This window comes from Stenella coeruleoalba, assembly GCF_951394435.1.
Source record: "Stenella coeruleoalba genome assembly, chromosome: 2".
Lineage (NCBI taxonomy): Eukaryota > Metazoa > Chordata > Mammalia > Artiodactyla > Delphinidae > Stenella > Stenella coeruleoalba.
Genome location: NC_137147.1, coordinates 142,969,841 through 142,989,864, shown reverse-complemented (window position 1 = coordinate 142,989,864; position 20,024 = coordinate 142,969,841). Strand labels below are relative to the sequence as shown.

At 39.1% G+C, this 20,024-nt stretch overlaps 2 protein-coding genes across 5 annotated transcripts in view; both read right to left on the bottom strand.

Annotated features, from left to right (window-relative positions):
• Positions 1-5,901, bottom strand: part of CSNK1G1 (casein kinase 1 gamma 1) — a 153,555-nt gene extending 147,654 nt beyond the window's left edge. For 3 of the 4 annotated variants that reach the window (XM_079910396.1, XM_079910399.1, XM_079910398.1), the window contains exon 1: positions 5,713-5,839. The gene's annotated coding sequence lies outside the window, so the exon portion shown is untranslated. Of the gene's footprint in view, positions 1-5,712 lie in introns of all 4 variants that reach the window. The other variant, XM_079910400.1, reaches the window with a different exon arrangement.
• Positions 5,902-11,674: 5,773 nt separating this feature from the next.
• PCLAF (PCNA clamp associated factor) lies at positions 11,675-18,382 on the bottom strand (the record flags this gene model as incomplete). The annotated part of the gene is made up of 4 exons (XM_079913952.1): positions 18,260-18,382; positions 17,881-17,961; positions 16,707-16,869; positions 11,675-11,720 (listed from the first exon to the last, which is right to left on the bottom strand). Exons 1-4 carry the CDS (start codon positions 18,303-18,305, stop codon positions 11,675-11,677), a joined length of 336 nt encoding a protein of 111 aa, XP_079770078.1. The 5' UTR covers positions 18,306-18,382.
• Between the last annotated feature and the right edge of the window lie 1,642 nt (positions 18,383-20,024).

Genomic DNA, 20,024 nt, shown 5'->3' with positions numbered 1-20,024 from the left:
AGCATGAAAGTGCCAAGTCCTAACCACTGGATTGCCAGGGAATTCCTGAAAAGAAATTAACTTTAATCTCCTTGCCTTTTTATTGGCTTGGTCATATCTCTGCTCACTAGCACATACATCAGAGAGTGACCTCTAGGAAAGAGAGAAGAAATCCAGCTGGGAAACTGCTTCACCACAGTTATGGTTAGCAATTTAGCCTGAAAAACTGAAATTTGGTAATCATCATGGACACTCAAGCGCGCGCGCACACACACGCGCACACACACACACAACTTAAAACATTTTCACATCATTCACTGATGCCAACAGACAATTTAAAGTGTATTTATAAATCTATCAAGATGGATGTAAGGTGTGATACTCTCATTCAGAAGCCCAAAAGTCCTCAATGCCTCTTCTTCTAGTTTAAAGAATTAGAAAGTGAAAACTACAGAAACCAATGTGGTCCAATGCTGTTGTTTCTTAGAAAATTTATGTGACATTTTGATGGAGACACCAAACTGTAGCATTTTGATAGGCTTACCCAGCACCCAGAGGTGTTACACCAAGTTCTCTTTGACAGCCAGGGCAATGGCTACCTGTTCACTCAGCTTCTCTGGCCAAGACAAAACCCAAGAGAATTCCCCTTTCCCCAATATGTCTATGCCTCCATAATGATGGGTGAGCAATTAATGAAGAACAATTCCCATCCCTGACACCCCAGCCCCTGCCATAACTACACTGCCTACTTGGAGCTTCTGGGTGAGGAACAGACTACAAGGGCAGTTTATCTGTTTTCCCACATCACCAGAACATTCCTATTGCAGACACAGCATGGCTCTCTTCTATCCAAAAGACTCTCTCTTCAGATAACTTCTGGGATATCATACCACTTTTACTTTATAGTTTTTCAAAGATGCCTGGGTCTTTCTGGTCCATGCTAAGTGCCCGACTACTGTAACTTGAACTAGACACATTCTTTTCCAGCTCAGTAAATCCAAAAGCTTGTGCTCAGGAGTATTAAAGATTCAAACTGAAAAGTGACAAGTATGTACCCTATGAACTGTATGGTATCACTTAGATGAAAACTATAGCAATTGGCATAAGGTAAGGCAAAACTCACTACTCAAAGAATAAGTTTAAGTGGATTCATCAGTAAATAAAAAAAAACAACAACAGAAACTTCTCTTCTGGTTGTAATATCAGAGGAAAAAAAGGATTTATTCTATATCTCCATAATCCATTTTTTTAGCAACTTCTACCAATAAGTGGACTGTGGTAAGCACTAATGACAAGAATGGTTTATTAAGCAAATGACGACAAAGATGTATGAAGCTATCTCATGTTCAGATAGTCTGAAATAACAATTACTTTTAACCAATGTCTGTGATCCTTCTGTGTAATTCAATATAAAATGCAAGTTCTTTTAGTAACAGGTTCACCGGTATAGCTGAAATTATATAACCTAAATCTACTGAGGGTTTTTATGTAAAAAAAAAAAAATCTGATAAATTCAAAGCCACAAAACATGAAGGGGTGAGGGAACAGGAATCTGAAGCAGATGGCATCTCTCTAATTTTTTTTCCCCGAGTCCATCTTGAACACAGTCCCAATAATGTCAAAATCCAATTTAGCTCTCCAAATAAGTAACCTACAAAACATAAAATGCTAATTCTGAAGTAAATTCATTCTTTTTTCTTTTTCTTCCCAGCTTCTCAAAGTTTCTATATTAGGCAGAAATGAGCAGAGACAAGTTAGATGTTCAATAGAGAAAAACTATCGTTCCACAAATTCTTAAGTTCTTTCATGAAAATCTACTTCCACTTATTTGAAGCCATTGAAGCAGTTTCTATCAAGATTGGTGGTAATAAAATCTGTCTGTGATATCAGCCTTTTTTTCTGGATACAATGATTATTTATCTTTATTAGAGAGCAAATCATAGTCCAAAAAGAAATAAGCTCTAAAATAGAAACAAGCTCTGGAAGAATACTCATTTGGTTTGAGGAAAGCACTGCCTGGTATTTTTTAAACATTTCCACAGTAACTCACTCCTGATTTGGCAGCACCAATAAAGTTAACTGTACTTTGTTCATTATATATTCTAGTATGGTATACAAACCTTCCCAATCTTGCCTAAAGTTTTCTGAGACCATCCAAGACACAGACATTAAAGGAAGGTTTAGTCATTTTTAGATTTCCTGACCAGCAAATTCCATAACTGACAATTGCAAAGATCTGTGGAATGGCCACATACTTTGTTTAAGTGGAAAAGGTCACTGAGAAAAGCATTATCTGTAACAGTCTCTATTATTGCCCACATTTTAAATATACCTTTTTCCAGCTAGTATCCTAACTCTTATACCAAAATGAATTATTTATTAAAGTGTTATGAGAAGATAGGGAAAAAAATGGGAACTTCTCATGGCTTTACCAAAGCAAGATAATATCATCTCAACTTTAAGATTCAAAAGATACTGAAAAATAATGATCCAGGAAAACGCAGTTAAATGCTTACATATACACTAAAGACTTTACAGTGTACAGAAAAGCCACTTAGAACGTTGAATAACCTTACAAAACATGTAGTAAAAACATAATTAGATACCTTATTAATAATCTTAAACATATTCATCCATTCAATTTGACCAATATTTATTTGGTGCCTATTATGTAGCTGCAGTGGTGGATAAAATTTAAAATAGTATTTCTACCTCAAGAAGCATGAAACATAGCTGGACAGTTTTATTTTATTTTTTATTTTTTTGCGGTACGCGGGCCTCTCACTGTTGTGGCCTCTCCCGTTGCGGAGCACAGGCTCCGGACGCGCAGGCTCAGTGGCCATGGCTCATGGGCCCAGCCGCTCCGCGGCATGTGGGATCTTCCCGGACCGGGGCACGAACCCGTGTCCCCTGCATCGGCAGGCAGACTCCCAACCACTGCGCCACCAGGGAAGCCCTAAAGGAAGTTATTTGATTTTTATCTTTTGAGTATAAAGTACATTAAAAAATTAATAATTAAAAATTACTGGGAATTTCCTGGCTGTCCAGTAGTTAAGACTTGGCACTTTCACTGCGGAGGCCCGGGTTCGATCCCTGGTCAGGGAACTAAGATCCCTAAAGCCATGCAGTGTGGCCCCCCGCAAAAAAAAGAAAAAAAAATTACTAACTTCAAGTTACATCAAAAAGCAAACTACAAAAAAAAATAAAGCAAACTACATTAGCTGAAAATTTGGCATATAATAGATTACAAATAACTATATTGTTTTAAATCTACAAAACAAATGAATATAAAGACTTCAATGATGTGGGCTTCCCCCGTGGCGCAGTGGTTAGGAATCTGCCTGCCAATGCGGGGGACACGGGTTCGATCACTGTTCCGGGAAGATCCCACATGCTGTGGATCAACTAAGCCCGTGCACCACAACTAGTGAGCCCACGTGCCGCAACTACTGAAGCCCGCATGCCTGGAGCCCGTGCTCCACAAGAGAAGCCACCTCAATGAGAAGCCCACGCACGGCAACCTAGAGTAGCTCCCACTCGCTGCAACTAGAGAAAGCCTGCGCACAGCAACGAAGAGCCAATGCAGCCATAAATTAATTAATTAATTAATTAAATTTATTTTTTTAAAAAGTGGGGCTTCCCTGGTGGCGCAGTGGTTGAGAGTCCGCCTGCCGATGCAGGGGACGCGAGTTCGTGCCCCGGTGCGGGAGGATCCTACATGCCGCGGAGCGGCTGGGCCCGTGGGCCATGGCCGCTGGGCCTGCGTGTCCGGAGCCTGTGCTCCGCGGCGGGAGAGGCCACAGCAGTGAGAGGCCCACGTACCACCAAAAAAAAAAAAAAAAAAAAAAAAAAAGTGATTAGCCTGGTACCTGACCAAAAAAAAAAAAAGACTTTATATTTCTGAGATATATTTCCATATTATCATCACAAATGATTTAAAGGCAGAAATTCATTCCATTTGCATTTATTTTATAGAATATTATACATATAAAAATTCTGTACGTTTTGCTAATAGTTTAAATCTAATTAAGATGAGTCATGCTACTTGTGATTTTATTCTTAAAATTATAACTACTTTCTTCTATTTTATGCCCCAATTTTAATTCTCTCCAGACATGTGATGTTAATTAAGATTTATATACATTACTTTTTAAATTTTTTTCTTACCAATCCATACTACACACATCACAAATCTGAGAAAAACCTTTGAAACATTATTGGTCATTTCAGTTAATGCATATATTCTGCTTTATTTTTAAGAGTTTTAAGAAACTACTGATAACTGAATTTCATGCTAGTTATGATCAATTTCTAGAGGCTACTGAAAGTCCTGTTGTATATATATGTTTTGGAATATTATCCAGTTCTGTTCCTATCTCAAACCTCATTCCACAAAACTGGGCTACCCTGACTGCATAAGATTAAAATTATTAATAATTCATCTTTCAACTGGAAGGTGCTTCCATTTAAAGTGGACTGTTATTTAGATACATTACCCCCCTCTTACAATACTGATTAGAATTTTAACTCGTGTTACTTATGAAAAAACTGAATCTCTGGTAGGTTCCATGACTTGCCCAAGGCCAACAACTAGCCAGTGGCAGTCCGAGTTCAATCCCAGATTTACCTAACCTCAAAACCAATACTTCCACTTGACCACAATTATCTCCTTAAAAGATTATGAGGCAGGCTCAAAAGCAGGGAATCTTGTCTCTCTGAAGGTTCACGCAACTATTCTGAGGCATTGATAACCACACAGTACCTACAATTCAGTCACTGATTGAAATATAAATGAAGAGGATCTGTGTGCTTCATTTAAACTAGGTCAAGCTCACTGGCAGGTAAGAAAGATGTTGGAAAAGGCTTGCCTCAACACGTCTTGCCTAGACCTCTGTATCTTTACGGTTCCCCCAGTCTATTTTCTAAAAACACGCATATCTACCAAATAAGGCTATGCCAGACCAGCTTACAGTTTGCTGGTTCCCAGAACTGCACTTTTCTAAAATAATTTAGACCAAACTTAATATTGAGCTGGGAGACTTGGTTGAATATGTCAATCTGGCACTTTCCGAACATTCGAAGTATCATTTGGGGCCACAAGCCCAGTTCCACCCTCTTTCTTTTACGCTGTGATGCCTACCCACTTGGGGAGGGGGCTACCGCCCCTGTGGGACACTGGGGCAAGAGAGCAGTTAAGGAAGAAGTGGGGGAAGCGCACGGAAGTTGGGAGGAGGGAGGTCTCCTTACCCACTCTTCTGCCCTAGCTCTGCCAAGGGCGGCTCCCCACGGTGCCCAGCCGACTCACAATCCCCGAAGCCGGGCTCTGTCCCAGAGGGGTGGGCAGAAAAAGCAGGCAATGGAAGTATGGGATTGCCCCATCCACCCCGCCGGGGTCCATGCTCTCCTTCTGGACCTAGAGGATGCTCCCTCTTTCAGAGCTAAACCTCCAGGTGGCAAACTCCCCGTCCACACCGCCCGAAGTCTTCTGCATCTGAGGGGGCGCCTCCTCCGCAACCTCGACACGGCCACCCGAAACTCTCCGCCAGCCGTCATCCCCAGCCCTTTCCTTCCACCCCCGCAACCCGCCAGGGGCACACACGCCGGCCTGCGCCCCACCCAGGATCTCCGCGCTCCCCTCCCCGAGCCGGAGAAGGGGCCCCCACCACCCCCCAGATACACACACACATCCTCAAGCTCCAGCCTCCCGGACCCCGTCGAAGCCGGAGAGAGTACCTGGCAGTGCTTCGGGGTACAGACGGGGCGGGCGCAGCCCCCTCCCGGAGGCGCCGAGCGCTTCTCTACCCACCCGCAGCTTTGGCTTCTCGCGTTCCCAGGAACGGGAGGGAGGAGAGGCGCGGGAGGGGAGGGGGAAGACGAGGAGCCGAGGGGTCGCAGAAGCCGAACCGGAACCTCTAGCGCTGGCCCCACCCTCGGCCCGGCGCAGAGCACCCTGGCGCTCCCTATAGGACAAACTTAAAGCAGGCAGTGAGAAATAGACACCACCACTTCCGGGTCATCCCCGCTACCGTCCCTCCTTAGCAACCGCGTGGGGTTGCTAAGCGGAAGTGCCTTCAAAGACAACCACCCCCATTACTTATGGGACTAACAGGAGGTAGCTGGGAGCGTGTACTCCTCTTTGGCAACACACTCTTAGCTTCTGCTCCTGGTCTTGGGCTGAGCACGGGCTTCGCTGCCAAAGTCACGAAGCCAATCCTGCTTTCCCCTTCACTTGTACTCCCCCCAGCCACTATTTACTCCTGTTCCCTCCCGCCTTGAATCCCGGGCGGACCTATTGGCTCCTGTTAAGGCTCTCTCAGGTCCCTCGTGGGAGTTACTTTCTGGCGGTTTAGCAAGCATCTCCCTCTTGTGGATTTTCAGTTGTGTTTCTACTGAGCTTTTAAAGTCTCCTCCAATGTTATGAAACCTTTTTCATGCACTTCGTTCTCCTGTGATAGCCCCTGAAACCGAATGGTGAGAAAGTTTTGTCTTCACCCATCTCTTTTGTAAGGATTGCACATGCTTGTGTATGATGTGGAAATAATTAATCCTTAAAAAACAATGAGAAAAGGCCAAAGGAAGCCGGTGATCAAGCTTGGGAAGGAGGAAGACATTTAATCCTCCACTCAGAATAAACTTTCAATCCTATACTGTGGACAAGAAAAGTTAATAAGAGACCTAATTTATTCTTGTGTTGGGGTGATCTGAGCTTGAAAAATACTGGGAAAACCACTGCTCGGAGCAAAAGCCAGCAACATAATTAATCCTCTTTCTAGAAAAATGACCTATATTATTATGGCAGTTAAATATTCAGAGAAATGTAGTTAGGCATTCAGAGGAAAATGAGTAAAAATCTTGGCTTAACTTTCCTATCTTGAATAGGTCTGCTTAAAAGCAATAAAGCTTAATAGTAGCTCCTGAATTTGTTCTCTAGTCCATGGCAGTGAATGTCTTTGCAACTGCTGGCTATTGGTCATAATAATTTGGTCATGATAATTTTACTGGTCATGATAACCTCTTAGTCACCGATATTGGACTGTTGTCCACCTAGCTGGGGCAGAGGAAATGACTTTTGGTAACGTCAAAGAAATAGCAGGTCTGTTGGTTTCCTGTACATGTGACACAGCATTAAATTGATTCACCAAGAGAGTCAGTTCAGCAAAACCTTTAGGAAATCACTTCAGGTTCAAATGTCACTAGTAGATTGTTAAAGAAGTCTAAAACATTTCCACCCTTGCCATGGAAATGCATACATGTGGGAGTATACACACACAAAATTCAAATGGAATCTGAGCACATCCAGTCATTAATTGTTCTTTAAAAAAAACCTGGCTGTACTTGACAAGTGATAAATCTGTTACCATGACAAAACAGAGCTTGGTATTTCAATTGGCAACAAGTTTAAATATTTAAAAATTTTGAATTAGAAAAGTAAATAAAATTATGAGCCCAATGAGCAACAACTTATCTAAAACTTTGCTGGGGCTTGCCTGGAGGCCAGTGGTTAAGAATCCACCTGCCAAGGAAGGGACACAGGTTCAAGCCCTGGTCCAGGAAGGTCCCACATGCCACAGAGCAACAAAGCCCATGCACCACAACTACTGAGCCTGTGCCCTAGAGCCTGCAAGCCACAACTACTGAGCCCGCATGCCACAACTACTGAAGCCCACGTGCCTAGAGCCCGTGCTCCACAACAAGAGAAGCCACTGCAGTGAGAAGCCCATGCACCGCAACGAGTAACCCCTGCTCGCAGCTACTAAAGAAAGCCCACGGGCAGCAACAAAGACCCAACACAGCCAAAAATAAATAAATAAATAAATTTATAAAAAATAAATAAAACTATGGTGGACTTAGATGTCTTTAAAAAATTAAAAACATGAATACAGTAAATCTTTTCTATAGAAAGAAATGTTTTATTGGGTACAAATAGTTAAGATCAAATGTGGTAGTTTAAGCCAATACAAAAATGCAAATTCCTATGCATCATTCATTTTTCCTGTTGTCTGAAGAAATATGACTTATAATAGCACATAACAGCATTTATTTAGATCCTCTCTTCCTACAGTTTTTAAAAAATTATTACTGAGTCACTTTTGTATAGGTGTATGAATACCTGGCTTAACTCCTAAATGATCACGACGTGTATAATTCCATCACTTTTAACATACTCATTACTTGGAGACCTCTAAAGATGTATAGCACAGGTATATACATTTTATTGTACACTGAAAACATATACATTTTATTGTAAGTAAATCAACCTAAAATGTTGATAAATGTTTAAAAATTCAAATAAATAAATATAGCACAATCCACACCTAAAACTAGCTATGTGCGTTTAACTACGCTTTTAGGATTTTGTGAGCAGTATCACAGGAATCCATATTCTTTTTTTAAAATTATTATCCAAATCAACCTTTTATTTTATTTTTTTAATTTTATCTATTTATTTATTTTGGCCACACCACTCGACATGTGGGATCTTAGTTCCCCGACCAGGGATCAAACCAGCGCCCCCTGCCTTGGAAGTGTGAAGTCTTAACCACTGGACCGCTAGGGAAGTCCCCAGGAATCCATATTCTTTTTTTGTTTGTTTGTTCGTTTTTTGATTTTTTTAATTTATTTTTATTTTTGGCTGCATTGGGTCTTTGTTGCTGCGCACGGGCTTCCTCTAGTTGCAGCGAGAGGGGGCTGCTCTTCGTTGCGGTGCGTGGGCTTCTCATTGCGGTGGCTTCTCTTTGTTGCGAAGCACGGGCTCTCGGCACGCGGGCTTCAGTATTTGTGGCACTCGGGCTCCGTAGTTGCGGCTTGCGGGCTCTAGAGCATAGGCTCAGTAGTTGTGGCGCACGGGCTTAGTTGCTCCGCGGCATGTAGGATCCTCCCCGACCAGGGCTCAAACCTGAGTCCCCTGCATTGGCAGGCGGATTCTTTACCACTGGCCACCAGGGAAGTCCCCAATCAATATTCTTAATATGAACCATAATTAAGACAGTGCTCTCAAATCTACGGTAGATCTCAAATAGCCTTCAAGGTCAATATAGTACCTTCATCCTTCAAATCAATATAGGACCTCTAGCCTTTTTTCTCAATCTCTTGAAAGCTTTTTGTCATTTTTAAATTGTCCCTTGTAATCATTTAAGAAAGAATTAGGTTGTATAACGTTTATTTTTGGGAAACCCAATACTCTCTTAATAATTATTACTTAAAAATTCAAATATTCTTAGAGTTCCATTGGCATCTCCAAATACAAAAGACAAAACAGACAAACATAAAAGATACCAAAATCAATGAATACTTGGGATCAGTTAGAAGAAATATAGCCAGATTTACTTTTTATCTGCCTAAGCAATATGCCACACACAAGGCATGGCCTCTTGTACAAGGGACTTAGAGAAACTCACTTAGGATACATGTGACATAAACAACATAATGTTTAGCCTTAGGAAGAGAAGGCTAAAGATGTAACAGCTATCTTTAAATAATTGAAGGTTGTTATGTGGAAGGAGTAACTTGTTCTATGTTATTTCAAGGACAGAACCAAGAAGAGGAGGAGGGGAGTTAAGAAAAAAATCAAATTTTTAACTTGTAGCACTTTCGATTGTCGTTGCCAGCTAATAAAATACTCCATCTAATGAAAAGCTATAGCTGGCTTGGGTTGAACAACTTCTAACACTCCTCCCAGTTTTGATTCAGTGACAATCTTTCCCACCTCCATAGGCTATCCTCAAAGGTAAAAGGAACCATTTTAACAATGTTGGTTGGACCAAGGTCCAGCTGAATCTTCAGTTTTTCCAAAAGTGAGTTAGCGTGAAGAATTCTAAGTACAGTGAGATTTATAAGCAGTGTATATATACATATGGGAAAAGTTCAGTTAGTTTAGGCTTTATTTTCTGCTTTTTAGAAAAATGACAAGTATTTGTCATCTCATAAATAACTCTGAGCACACTTTATAATTTTCACTATAGTATTATCTTCCTTTGTGAAACTATGTAAACACAAAATTCATATGATCCTCACAAATTCCATTAGCATTCAAAAATTCCATAAAAGTAGCTTTAATCATTGTTTGCTCCGGAATTGAACAGTAACATTAATTATTTGAATAATCCATTCAAAAAGGAAAATCAGATTAACTTTGTGAAGGGTACAAAATTAAAGCTTACTTTATATTTTTAATGTATAATTTATTTTTTGATTCAATTTCAATGTAAACGGGGAGTCTGTCCTTCTCTTATGTTTAGAAGAGGCTAAATTGACAATCTACATTTTAAAAAACCTTTGACAACGAAACAGATTACATGGGACCTCTGCCTAATAAAGTTAGACATCACCAAGTATTATATATTTTGAAAGGATTGTATTTGAAAAGACTGTAGGTTCTTTAGGTCAAATTTTTGGGAAACAAGTACGTACCAAAATTAGACTTCATTGGACACACCACCATAAAGTTTCTCTCTCCATCAATGAAAAATAGCAAATCAGGTTTCATACCCATCAAAAGCCTAATTGTCAAGGAAGCACTTAGGATGAAAACTCTGGTCTCAATTCAGTATCATTACGTTTAATATCCACCTCTAAAAGACAAAGCAAAAAATACAATCTACAGTCATAAGGACTTATTTTGGAAGTTGATAAAATCAGGTCAGTACAGTGATTTGCATTTGGAAGGAATAAAATAGAAATACCTAGTAGGATATAATCTTAGAAAGCACACATATGGATAGTATTGTGACAATGAGTATTCATTTATTAAAAACAAACTTCAGGAAAGCATTCCTGTTAAACATGGTTAGTTTTGATAACAGGTTGTCAGTGAGCAAAAAGCCTGATGAGGAAGCAAGAATATCAGTTATAAATACTATTATACCCACCTCTTCAATTATACCCCTGACTATCTTGAAAAATATAATAGTAGCTCTAAGGACTTTAGACATAGTTCTGGGCTTATGGCATGATTTGCCTTTCATATTTTATTGATTTCCAACTTGAAAAGTATAGGCCCAAAGAGTAATATTTTATGACACTAAGCCAATTGCATATTCTAGGAAAATTCCTCTCTTTTAATGTAGTCTATGGAATTTTCCTGCTCAATTCTATGCGAGTATTTTATCTTTTTGTTGTTGTTTTTAGAAGCTTCATCAACCCTTTAAATCCTTAAGACAAAACTGCCCTTAAATTTTTCTAAGAAGAAGGTAGACGGCCATCCAAATTTTTTCAACATTCCATTTTTGGCCCCCTTTCTTAAAAAGGGTATGGGTTCAGTTTAATTAATACTGAATTTTTTAATGTGCAAAAATCTACCTCTGCTTTTTAAAGCAAATAAAAGGAACAAAAATATGGCATCACTCCAATAATCAAATGCCAATAAAAATGGCAACAGTACAAAATTCTAAGCAAATCTCAAAAACAGCAGATTCATAAGTAGAACACCATGCAATAATTTTAGCAAGAAAAAGCTTAACAGGTAAAAGAAACCGAATACTGCATTATACTGAATACTAAGTTAAGTAACCATAATTAATCTTATAAACTTTCCAATATCATAACTACTTGCTTTTGAATAACTAAATGTAAGCCTCATTTTTTAAATTAAATGCTTATTCAACAAAGCTAATTGGAACAAATATATTTATGCAAATTTACATCCTAGAATACCAGAGTAAACAGGAGACATCAGTCAAGGGTGAATAAGTAATTTCTATTCTTTTTCATCATCTGTATGATCAGGTGGCAAAGGACATGACCTGTGGAAAGAAGAGAGAACTTCGATAGTCACCTGAGTCAAATGTTTAAAAAACAGAACATAAGTAGTTTTTAAAAACTTATGTAAATCAGGAACATTAACAGTGCAGTGTGTCTTGTCAACTGACCAGAAATGGGAGAAAATTAAACTCCATTAATTGACAAACTCCTACAGGTTCCAAATACTAGAGTGACAAAATTTTTAATAATCTATTTTGCCTGTTAATTTGCCAAATCACTTTCCCCTTTAGGATATGTTGCCATGTTTATTAAAGACGGAATCTCTATTTCTATAGCATCTTCTTTCAATATGTTAAGTGGATTGATGAAGAGTACAATCCTTCAGCAAGAACTCTGAGATTATGAAAAGCAAAAGAATTTAACCAATCCACTTGAGCAGAGAAAACAGCAAGTTGACATATTTGACTGTATACCCTTTGGAACTATATGAATGTATTATCTAATTAGAAAAACCCCAAAATTGTCTTAAGTTGGCATATGGTAATCACAGCTTTTGAAAAATAATTTATATTATCCCAAAGCCATTTTGTACTCATTATACTTTTTTTAAAAATACATTTATTTATTTATTTTTGGCTGGGTTGGGTCTTCCTTGCGGCACGTGGGTGTCTCATTAAGGTGGCCTTTCTTTGTTGCAAAGCACAGGCTTTAGGTGCGCCAGCTTCAGTAGTTGAAGCACATGGGCTCAGTAGTTGTGGCTCGAGGGCTCTAGAGCACAGGCTCAGTAGTTGTGGCACACGGGCTTAGTTGCTCCGTGGCATGTGGGATCTTCCCAGACCAGGGCTCGAACCCATGTCCCCTGCATTGGCAGGCGGATTCTTAAACACTGCACCACCAGGGAAGTCCCTCATTATACTTTTTATAGAGAAAATGTCAATTAAAAACTTAATCATAATTTTTTAGAACTGATAAAGATTTGTGAGATCTATTTTAAAATGGTTTTCAAATTAGATCCAGTGAGCCTGAATGGTCATAGGGCAAGTGAGTGAAGGAAGCTAAAACAAGGATATTCTGACTTGGAATAAGATTACCATTGACTCACCTACTCTTATATTACGAAGAAGTCTTCATTGTACTTTCCTGGAAATTAAATCAAGTTAACAAATGAACACTATCATAACCCAAAATTCTATTTTTTCAAGGACCTGATTTAATTTACTTTAGGTATCATAGTTCTGTTCAAGGTTTTAAGAAGACAGTTTTTCTTGATTCTGATTCTCCCCCATGCATCTGCCTCTGTGAGAATAAAGCCATAGGAGTAGCCATATTCCAGATTAAGAATTAGGGAGACAGAAGTCCTTCTGATATACTGGTAGTTTTCGACCAGTATTTACGACCAATAGTAAATCTATTGAAAGAGCTCCTATCAAAAGGAAAAAAAATTTTCTATTTCTGTAACGTGTCAGTATGAGATAGATGTTCACTAACCTATCGTGGTAATCATTTCATGATGTACGTAAGTCAAATCATTACACCTTGAACTCATATAGTACTGTATGTCAATTATGTCTCAATAAAACTGTGAGGAAAAAAAAGTCAATCTATTGATTTATTATAAATAAAGGGATACCTACAACTCTCTTAAACAAAAACAAATCTAAGACAGAGGCCTAAAGTAATAATATAAACCTCTATTACCTAGTTTTATGTCACAGATTTTATTATACTATGGATCAAAGTGCTTTATGAGACTATATGTGTAATCTTTTCCATATGATAGGAAGCCTGTAATATAGGTTTTATTGCTGTCATGATCAATGGTATAGCCATATTTGGCTATATTACCAAATATTTTCTTTCATCAATGGAAGTCATAAATAATTCAAGAGGATTGTCATATATTCTAGAGCTAATATTGACTATTAGCTTGTTCACATTAGAATGAGAAAGAACAAGGAAGAATGGTGCCAGTAAGTGAGAAGGAACTAAAGGAGACTTACAGGATCATGAAAACAAGTCTATTAAAAAACTCTACCCAAAAATGTATCCCCTTCCTTGTTGATTTTATTGAAACAGAAATGATAATAGTGATGTAGCAACAAAGTATAAAATTTAGTTACTGCTCCAGAATTTGACACTCCTTTTAAATATCTCATAACAATTTACTAAATGACCTTGAACAGTATTAAGTCTTAAAATTTTATATGCATAAACATCATTTTATACGTCAAATACTTTGTTTTAACTGCTCATTAACCATTTATTTTTATTTAGTTGTGTTCAATGCAAATCAATTCCAAACAATGTACAATCCAAAACAGGTGTACAGTGTTCAGATATGAAGCAAGAGGTGTTCATTCACACGCACAGATCTCACATAACCTGAGATCAGTTGGATCTAGTTGTTCCTGTGTAGACTTCTAAAGATGGCAAATACTGGCTTAAACCTTATTAAGAGTACTATGGCCATATTGGATACTTAACATCTAAGCATCATTGTGTGAACCTGTGAACCAAAGATTTCACAGAGTTTCTATTTCTAAAAAGGTTTCTGTACATCAAGGCAGTTGTAAAGTTTTATTTTCCAGGATCAAGTCCACTTAGGCTTAGAACCATCTAAAAATAATGACTGATGTAGAAAGTGCTCCACGTGTAGCTATTCCTATTCATTAAGTTTTATATTTATATATATATGTTTACGGAAAGGGCACAAAAGAGTTATGAATTCAATGCAGGAAAGTTTCCAGTCTTCACTTCCCAAATACCTAATATACATTATTTTTGCTGCCTTTATATATTTGCCTCTTAATTTCAAGATTTGTCAAATATGCCTCCCAAACAGATCAATTTTTTAAGTTGTAAAAGTTATTCAATATATGCAGAAATAAAAAGCAATATTTTAAGACTGGTTGAAGTCAATGCACTTCTAATCTTTGTAATCAAGTTAAACGATCCAACTTAGCTAAATAAATCTGGATGGGAATGTGTGATAGGAAATACCTGTTATTTGACTTTTAAGTGCATTTGCTGGGATTACTTATGCTTGGATTTGTAGTAGATTCCAATCCATCATTGCCCTGGAACGTGTCAGTTACTGCAGAAAGTCAAATGCAATGTCAAATCCAAAGCCCCAGAGAAAAGAGTTAAGTTCCCAAGAGAACAGTGAAAACAGTGTAAAACCTGATGGAGAGTATATCAGCATTAAACCAGGACTGCTGAAACAATACACAGAGGATTTGCGGTAATACCTGGTGGTTCCTTCCAGTGTACATCATAAATAGAATCACTGAAGCTTTTTATATTACCTAATCATTTTACCGCCTTCTAGATTTCGTGAAAAAAATGGAAACTGAATCTCCATTCCATAGCTCATCCTTTTTCTCTAGATGAAGATGAAATTATTCTTATTTGCAAGGTACAGTTTGAAGTATCCATATTTCTTAAGTTATACTTAATCACATCATTAATTCTCGATGTTGTCTCTTTCCAGTCTTGTACATGAAACTCCAGCAGATTTAATATTGGCTTTCATTATCTGGTCAAATCCTTCAGATGCTCTTTAAACTAGTCCAATTTGGGAGTCTCAACATTCTCTGTGTTAATAAAACAAGGGATGGAATTAGTAGACTTGATGAAGACCTGTTTATTTTCCTTGCCACACTGGACTTCTAGATGGCGTACTGATTGGGCTTTAGAACATAGGTTGGTAAACTGTAGATGTTTCTTGGCCAAGTCTCTTAACGGTAGAGATGTAGAAGGGCAAGCAAGACCACAAGGAGACTAGCTGTTGACTGCAAAGCACAGCTGACCGTTGTGGTTTCGAACGGAGGACCTTCCGTGTCGGTTAAAGGAATGAATGAATAAATCTGCTTGAGTAGGAGCGGCACCAGAAGCAGCAGCCCCAATCTGAGCCTGGCCACCATCCCCTTGCCCATGGTGATCACTCCGCCTTGGGCAAGGCTCGCTGCTTGGTGCCGTGGAGGAGGATCACAGGCTACTGGCTGGTGCAGGGGAGGTATCTAGCAGGGTCTTAAATCTAGCCAGAGGCTTCATAATGGCGGTGACGTGGCACCACCAGCGCTCACCACTCCCAATCTCCAGTCAAATAATTTGTTTTTGAAACAAAAATTTCAAAATTGTTTAAAGAGTCTGGACACTATTACTTATAAATCTATTTAAAAAGCAGGTTTCCATTGCTTTTTTCCCCCCAATGGTATTATTTTTTTTCCTGATTCTTAAAATATTTGTTGTTGAAACTTGGTAGCACCGAGTATAAGAGGTTTTTACCCAGATATATCACTATTGATATTTGGTATATTTTGTACAGAGATTTGGTATATTTAGATACATATCTTTTACACAATAATTGTACTTTTGTACCAGAATTTTTGCTTAACACTTATCATGAGCATTTTCCTGACATTAAAAGCTTGAAAGCATGATCTAATTATCTTCTTAAAAAGTTTACACAATGAACTCTGCATGTTTGCAGCTTTATCCCCACCTTGTTTTGTTTTGAAGTTTTCTTATGTATTTACAGATAAGTTGTAAAGAAAATACACCACGGTGTTAGTTTTGGTTGTTTCTAAGTGATGGGGATTTCTATATTTTCCAACTTTTCTACATTGGGTATATATTTCCTGTGGAGGCTGAACTAATAGTTTTAGAAAGGTGAGGTTAATGGAATTCAAGCTAGATAAACCAACATAGAAATTGCTTTTTGAAAAAAGACTATAGAAAACAGACAGAGAAAATTAAAGAATAAAGACCAGAAGTTCATGATTAATAATGTAACACTTATCATCTGAATGGGAACTGATCCTCTTTGAGTGACTGAAATGAGTAAAAATAATACCTTTCTTTGATGTTTGAAATTTGGGAGTGACTTATAATAAAAGGTTAGCACAGTTTAAAAAAACCTCTGGTTTGTATTTTCTTATCTGCTCAAACAGAAATTTTAAAGTTACTCAATATTCTGTTGTCTTTTATTTTCAAGAATATAAGTATTCCAGAATATAAAAACTTACTTTCTCTTTGCTTTTCCCAAGCCACTGCTTCCTGCCTCCTCAGGAATCCTATTCTCCTTTTCTGAATCTTTAGGGGACAGCCTGAAGAATTCTCCGATTCCTTTTTGCCACTTGGGAGTTGGGCGCACACAAACTGGATTCCCTCCTGCATACTTATTTTCAGCTATAAAATATAAACAGATAGAACTAAATAAAAATTAAGAATACAATCACTATTCCTTAAAGGGAAAGTTAATTCTTTAACATCAAATCTAAAGGGTATTAAATGGTGTTACATCCATCTTTAAATTTTTAAATGTGACATGATAAAGGTGTATTCAGTTATAATATAATGTATAACACTTTATTACACTTATCCTTTAGCCTAGAAAAATAGCATTAACAAGATGTTTACAACTAGAAAATATTTTTCATATTTTGTCCACAAGCTGAGCTATTCAGTTAGGCTTATGTACTGTCATACTAAAGTTTGACACACTTTTTCCTGTATGTTCTTAACTACAGCTTGTGGAATTAATCTTCCAAACTGTTCAACTTCCTCCTAAAAGGAATGAGACAGCAGATGGCATGGTATTTTCTCAACTTGTCGCACAGAAGGAACGATGTGAAACTATTTCCCTGGCCCGGTTTTCCCTCTTAATGTCCCAAAAGCGGTAACAGGAGCTGCAAAGTTGTAAAACACACACACCGACACCAAACTAAAATAAAAGGAAAGAAAGGAGAGAGGGAGAAGGGAAGGAAGGACAAAGAAAAATATGTAGAAATGAAAACAAAAACGTGATTAGCACTGTCAACTATAGTCCCGATTCTTAATCTAGTAAAGAGGTACTTAAATAGCCTCTTACAAGAAAAAGCCCAGTTGTCAATACTAAGAAAAATAACAACGCTAAAGTAGAAAAGAAAAACGAGTTTGAAGAGAAACTGTGTCCATCCCTAACCCGAGACTTGAAATTCTTCACAATGCGACCCACTCCGCCCCGCACCCCTACCCCATCCCGCCAAGAGACAGGCCCGCTCATTAGAGCAAAAGGCAAGGAAGAAATTCGGGGGTGAGGATCTCAGGAAAAGAAATTCCACGGTGGGGCAGGGGGCTCGCAGGTCAGGAGAACTGTGGTGCCAGGCCTGATCTCCTTTTGAGAAGGTTTCTCCAGGATCTTGCAGGGGCGCTTTTTACCTTTCCTTGACGAAAGCGGCGTGGAATTAGCGGCGGAGGTGGAGGAACCAAGCACCTTCCTGGGGGCTCGAGAAGCCACCACTGCGGAGAGAGGCAAAGAAGGACATTCAGAAGGGGTCACGAAGAGTCTCAGAGCCACGTTCTCACCACCCTCTCCGACCCAGCCTATTGGAGAGGAGAGGCCCGCGATCCAGAACAGCAGATAACCCTCCCCTGTCCCCGCCGCGCCTTCCTCCTCGTTAAAGGGATCGGGCTGCTGCTTCCTGACGGGCTGGACCAGTTTGGCGGCCAGGGTTGTGGGCAGGTCCGGCTTCTCCCGCCCGCGGCGGAGCTGCCCAGGGAACCACCTGCCCTCCACTACCATGCTCGCCTGCCTCACCTTTTCTGTACGTGCCAGCGACACTGCCTGCTTTAGTCCGCACCATGTTCAAACACGAGATGAGAACAACCAACTGACTCCCCAGCCGAAGATGTTTCACGGGACAAGGCCCCGAAAACGAATCTCCCGCCACAGTTTATATTGGTCCCTTTCCCGCGCGCTCCACTGACTCTCCCAGGCCTCCGCTCCCATTGGTTCCGCGCCTTTCAGGTGCAACCAATCGCCAGTGACCAGTGGTGACCGCGGCGGGGTTGGGCGCAGTGCTGATTCGTCCATCAACTTGCAGAAGCTTGTGATTCGTACCCGCCTGAGGTGGGCGGTGCCAGGGCGCTTTCCTGGGGTGCCCCATGTGTGGGTGCTAAGAACTAGGTAAAGGGGCCAGCTTAGAAAAGAAAACCCAGGAAAGACAGCGAATTCCAACATTTCTTTAAAAGTTAACCACAGGCTTAAATCCATAATGTCATTCCTGGAAGTGACACCTGAAATGAAGCGGACTTTTTAATATCTCAGGTATGAACACTCTTTACAGCATCCATAACTAAAACGAGTCTATGGAATGGGAAAAAGCTAATACAATTTATTTACAGGGATTTTTTTTTTTTTTTTTTTGCCAGGCCGTGCAGCTTGTGGGATCTTAGTTCTCCGATTAGGCATCGAACGCTGGCCCCAGCAACACTGAAAGCTCCTGGCCCTTACCACTGGACCACCAGGGAATTCCCTATTTACAGGGATTAAAAAAAAAAAAACCCAAAACTTTTTAGGATGGTGTGAAACAAGAAAAAACAGTGAATTGTATATACATACATACATTAAAAGAAACATTATTATAATAATAAAACGTTTTCCCGAGACCTGTATGGTCTCAGAATTCCTTAAAAATATGTCATATGTGCCAAGGGCACATCCCTGGCACATAGTGAACGTGATTTTAGAATAAGAGATAACTATTTTCCTTCCCTATGCTTATCTTAAGTACTCACAATACCCCCTGAGCAATGATTTTCACTCTCTGAATACCACGCACAAAACCTGATCAAATGAATTTGCTTTAGGATGTACTTTGTTAAATGTGCACTTGAAAGGCAAACCTGAAAGTGTAAGCATGGCATTAATTCTCTCCAATAAATTATGCTTGAACTTTCAGAATAAAGGCTTCTCAGTACTTTAACAGAATCAACAACTACTTTGTGTTTTTGAATTACAGAATCTAAACAGCAGATGAAATTAACATTATAATAGGAGGAAAGGTATTGCAAATTACCTGTAGCTTTGTCTAAATCTTAGTGTCTAAAATTACAGCCAAAGTCCTATCAGAAAAATCAACAAGCCCTAGGGTATCCCTCCTTGTTCTTTGTCATCATGCCCCTCTCAATACACAATGTTTCTTCAATGCACATTTTTTCCTTTTCAGTTAAGTGGCTTCTACAAAGGCCTGAATTACCTAATTCCCAGATCCTTGTAGAGATTAGAACTGAGTTGAGAATCTGCTGGTCTTTTCTCTTAGTCCACACGCCAAGTAAATTGCTAGAAAGAATTGCAAATATACCTTTGCACACAGGGGCAATCTACATATTATAGCTGTGTTTGTATGTCTGTCTTTTTAATGCCAATTATGATAAGGAAGGATGCAAATTAGAATAAAAACTCAGGAAAAAAGCAGTGATGTCTAATAAAAGTTCTTAATTTAAATGTTTGCTTTGCAGAAGTGCTTCTCCTTTACAGTTAAAATAGTTGTGTGGTGTGAACCTGAAAATTTTAAAGGCCT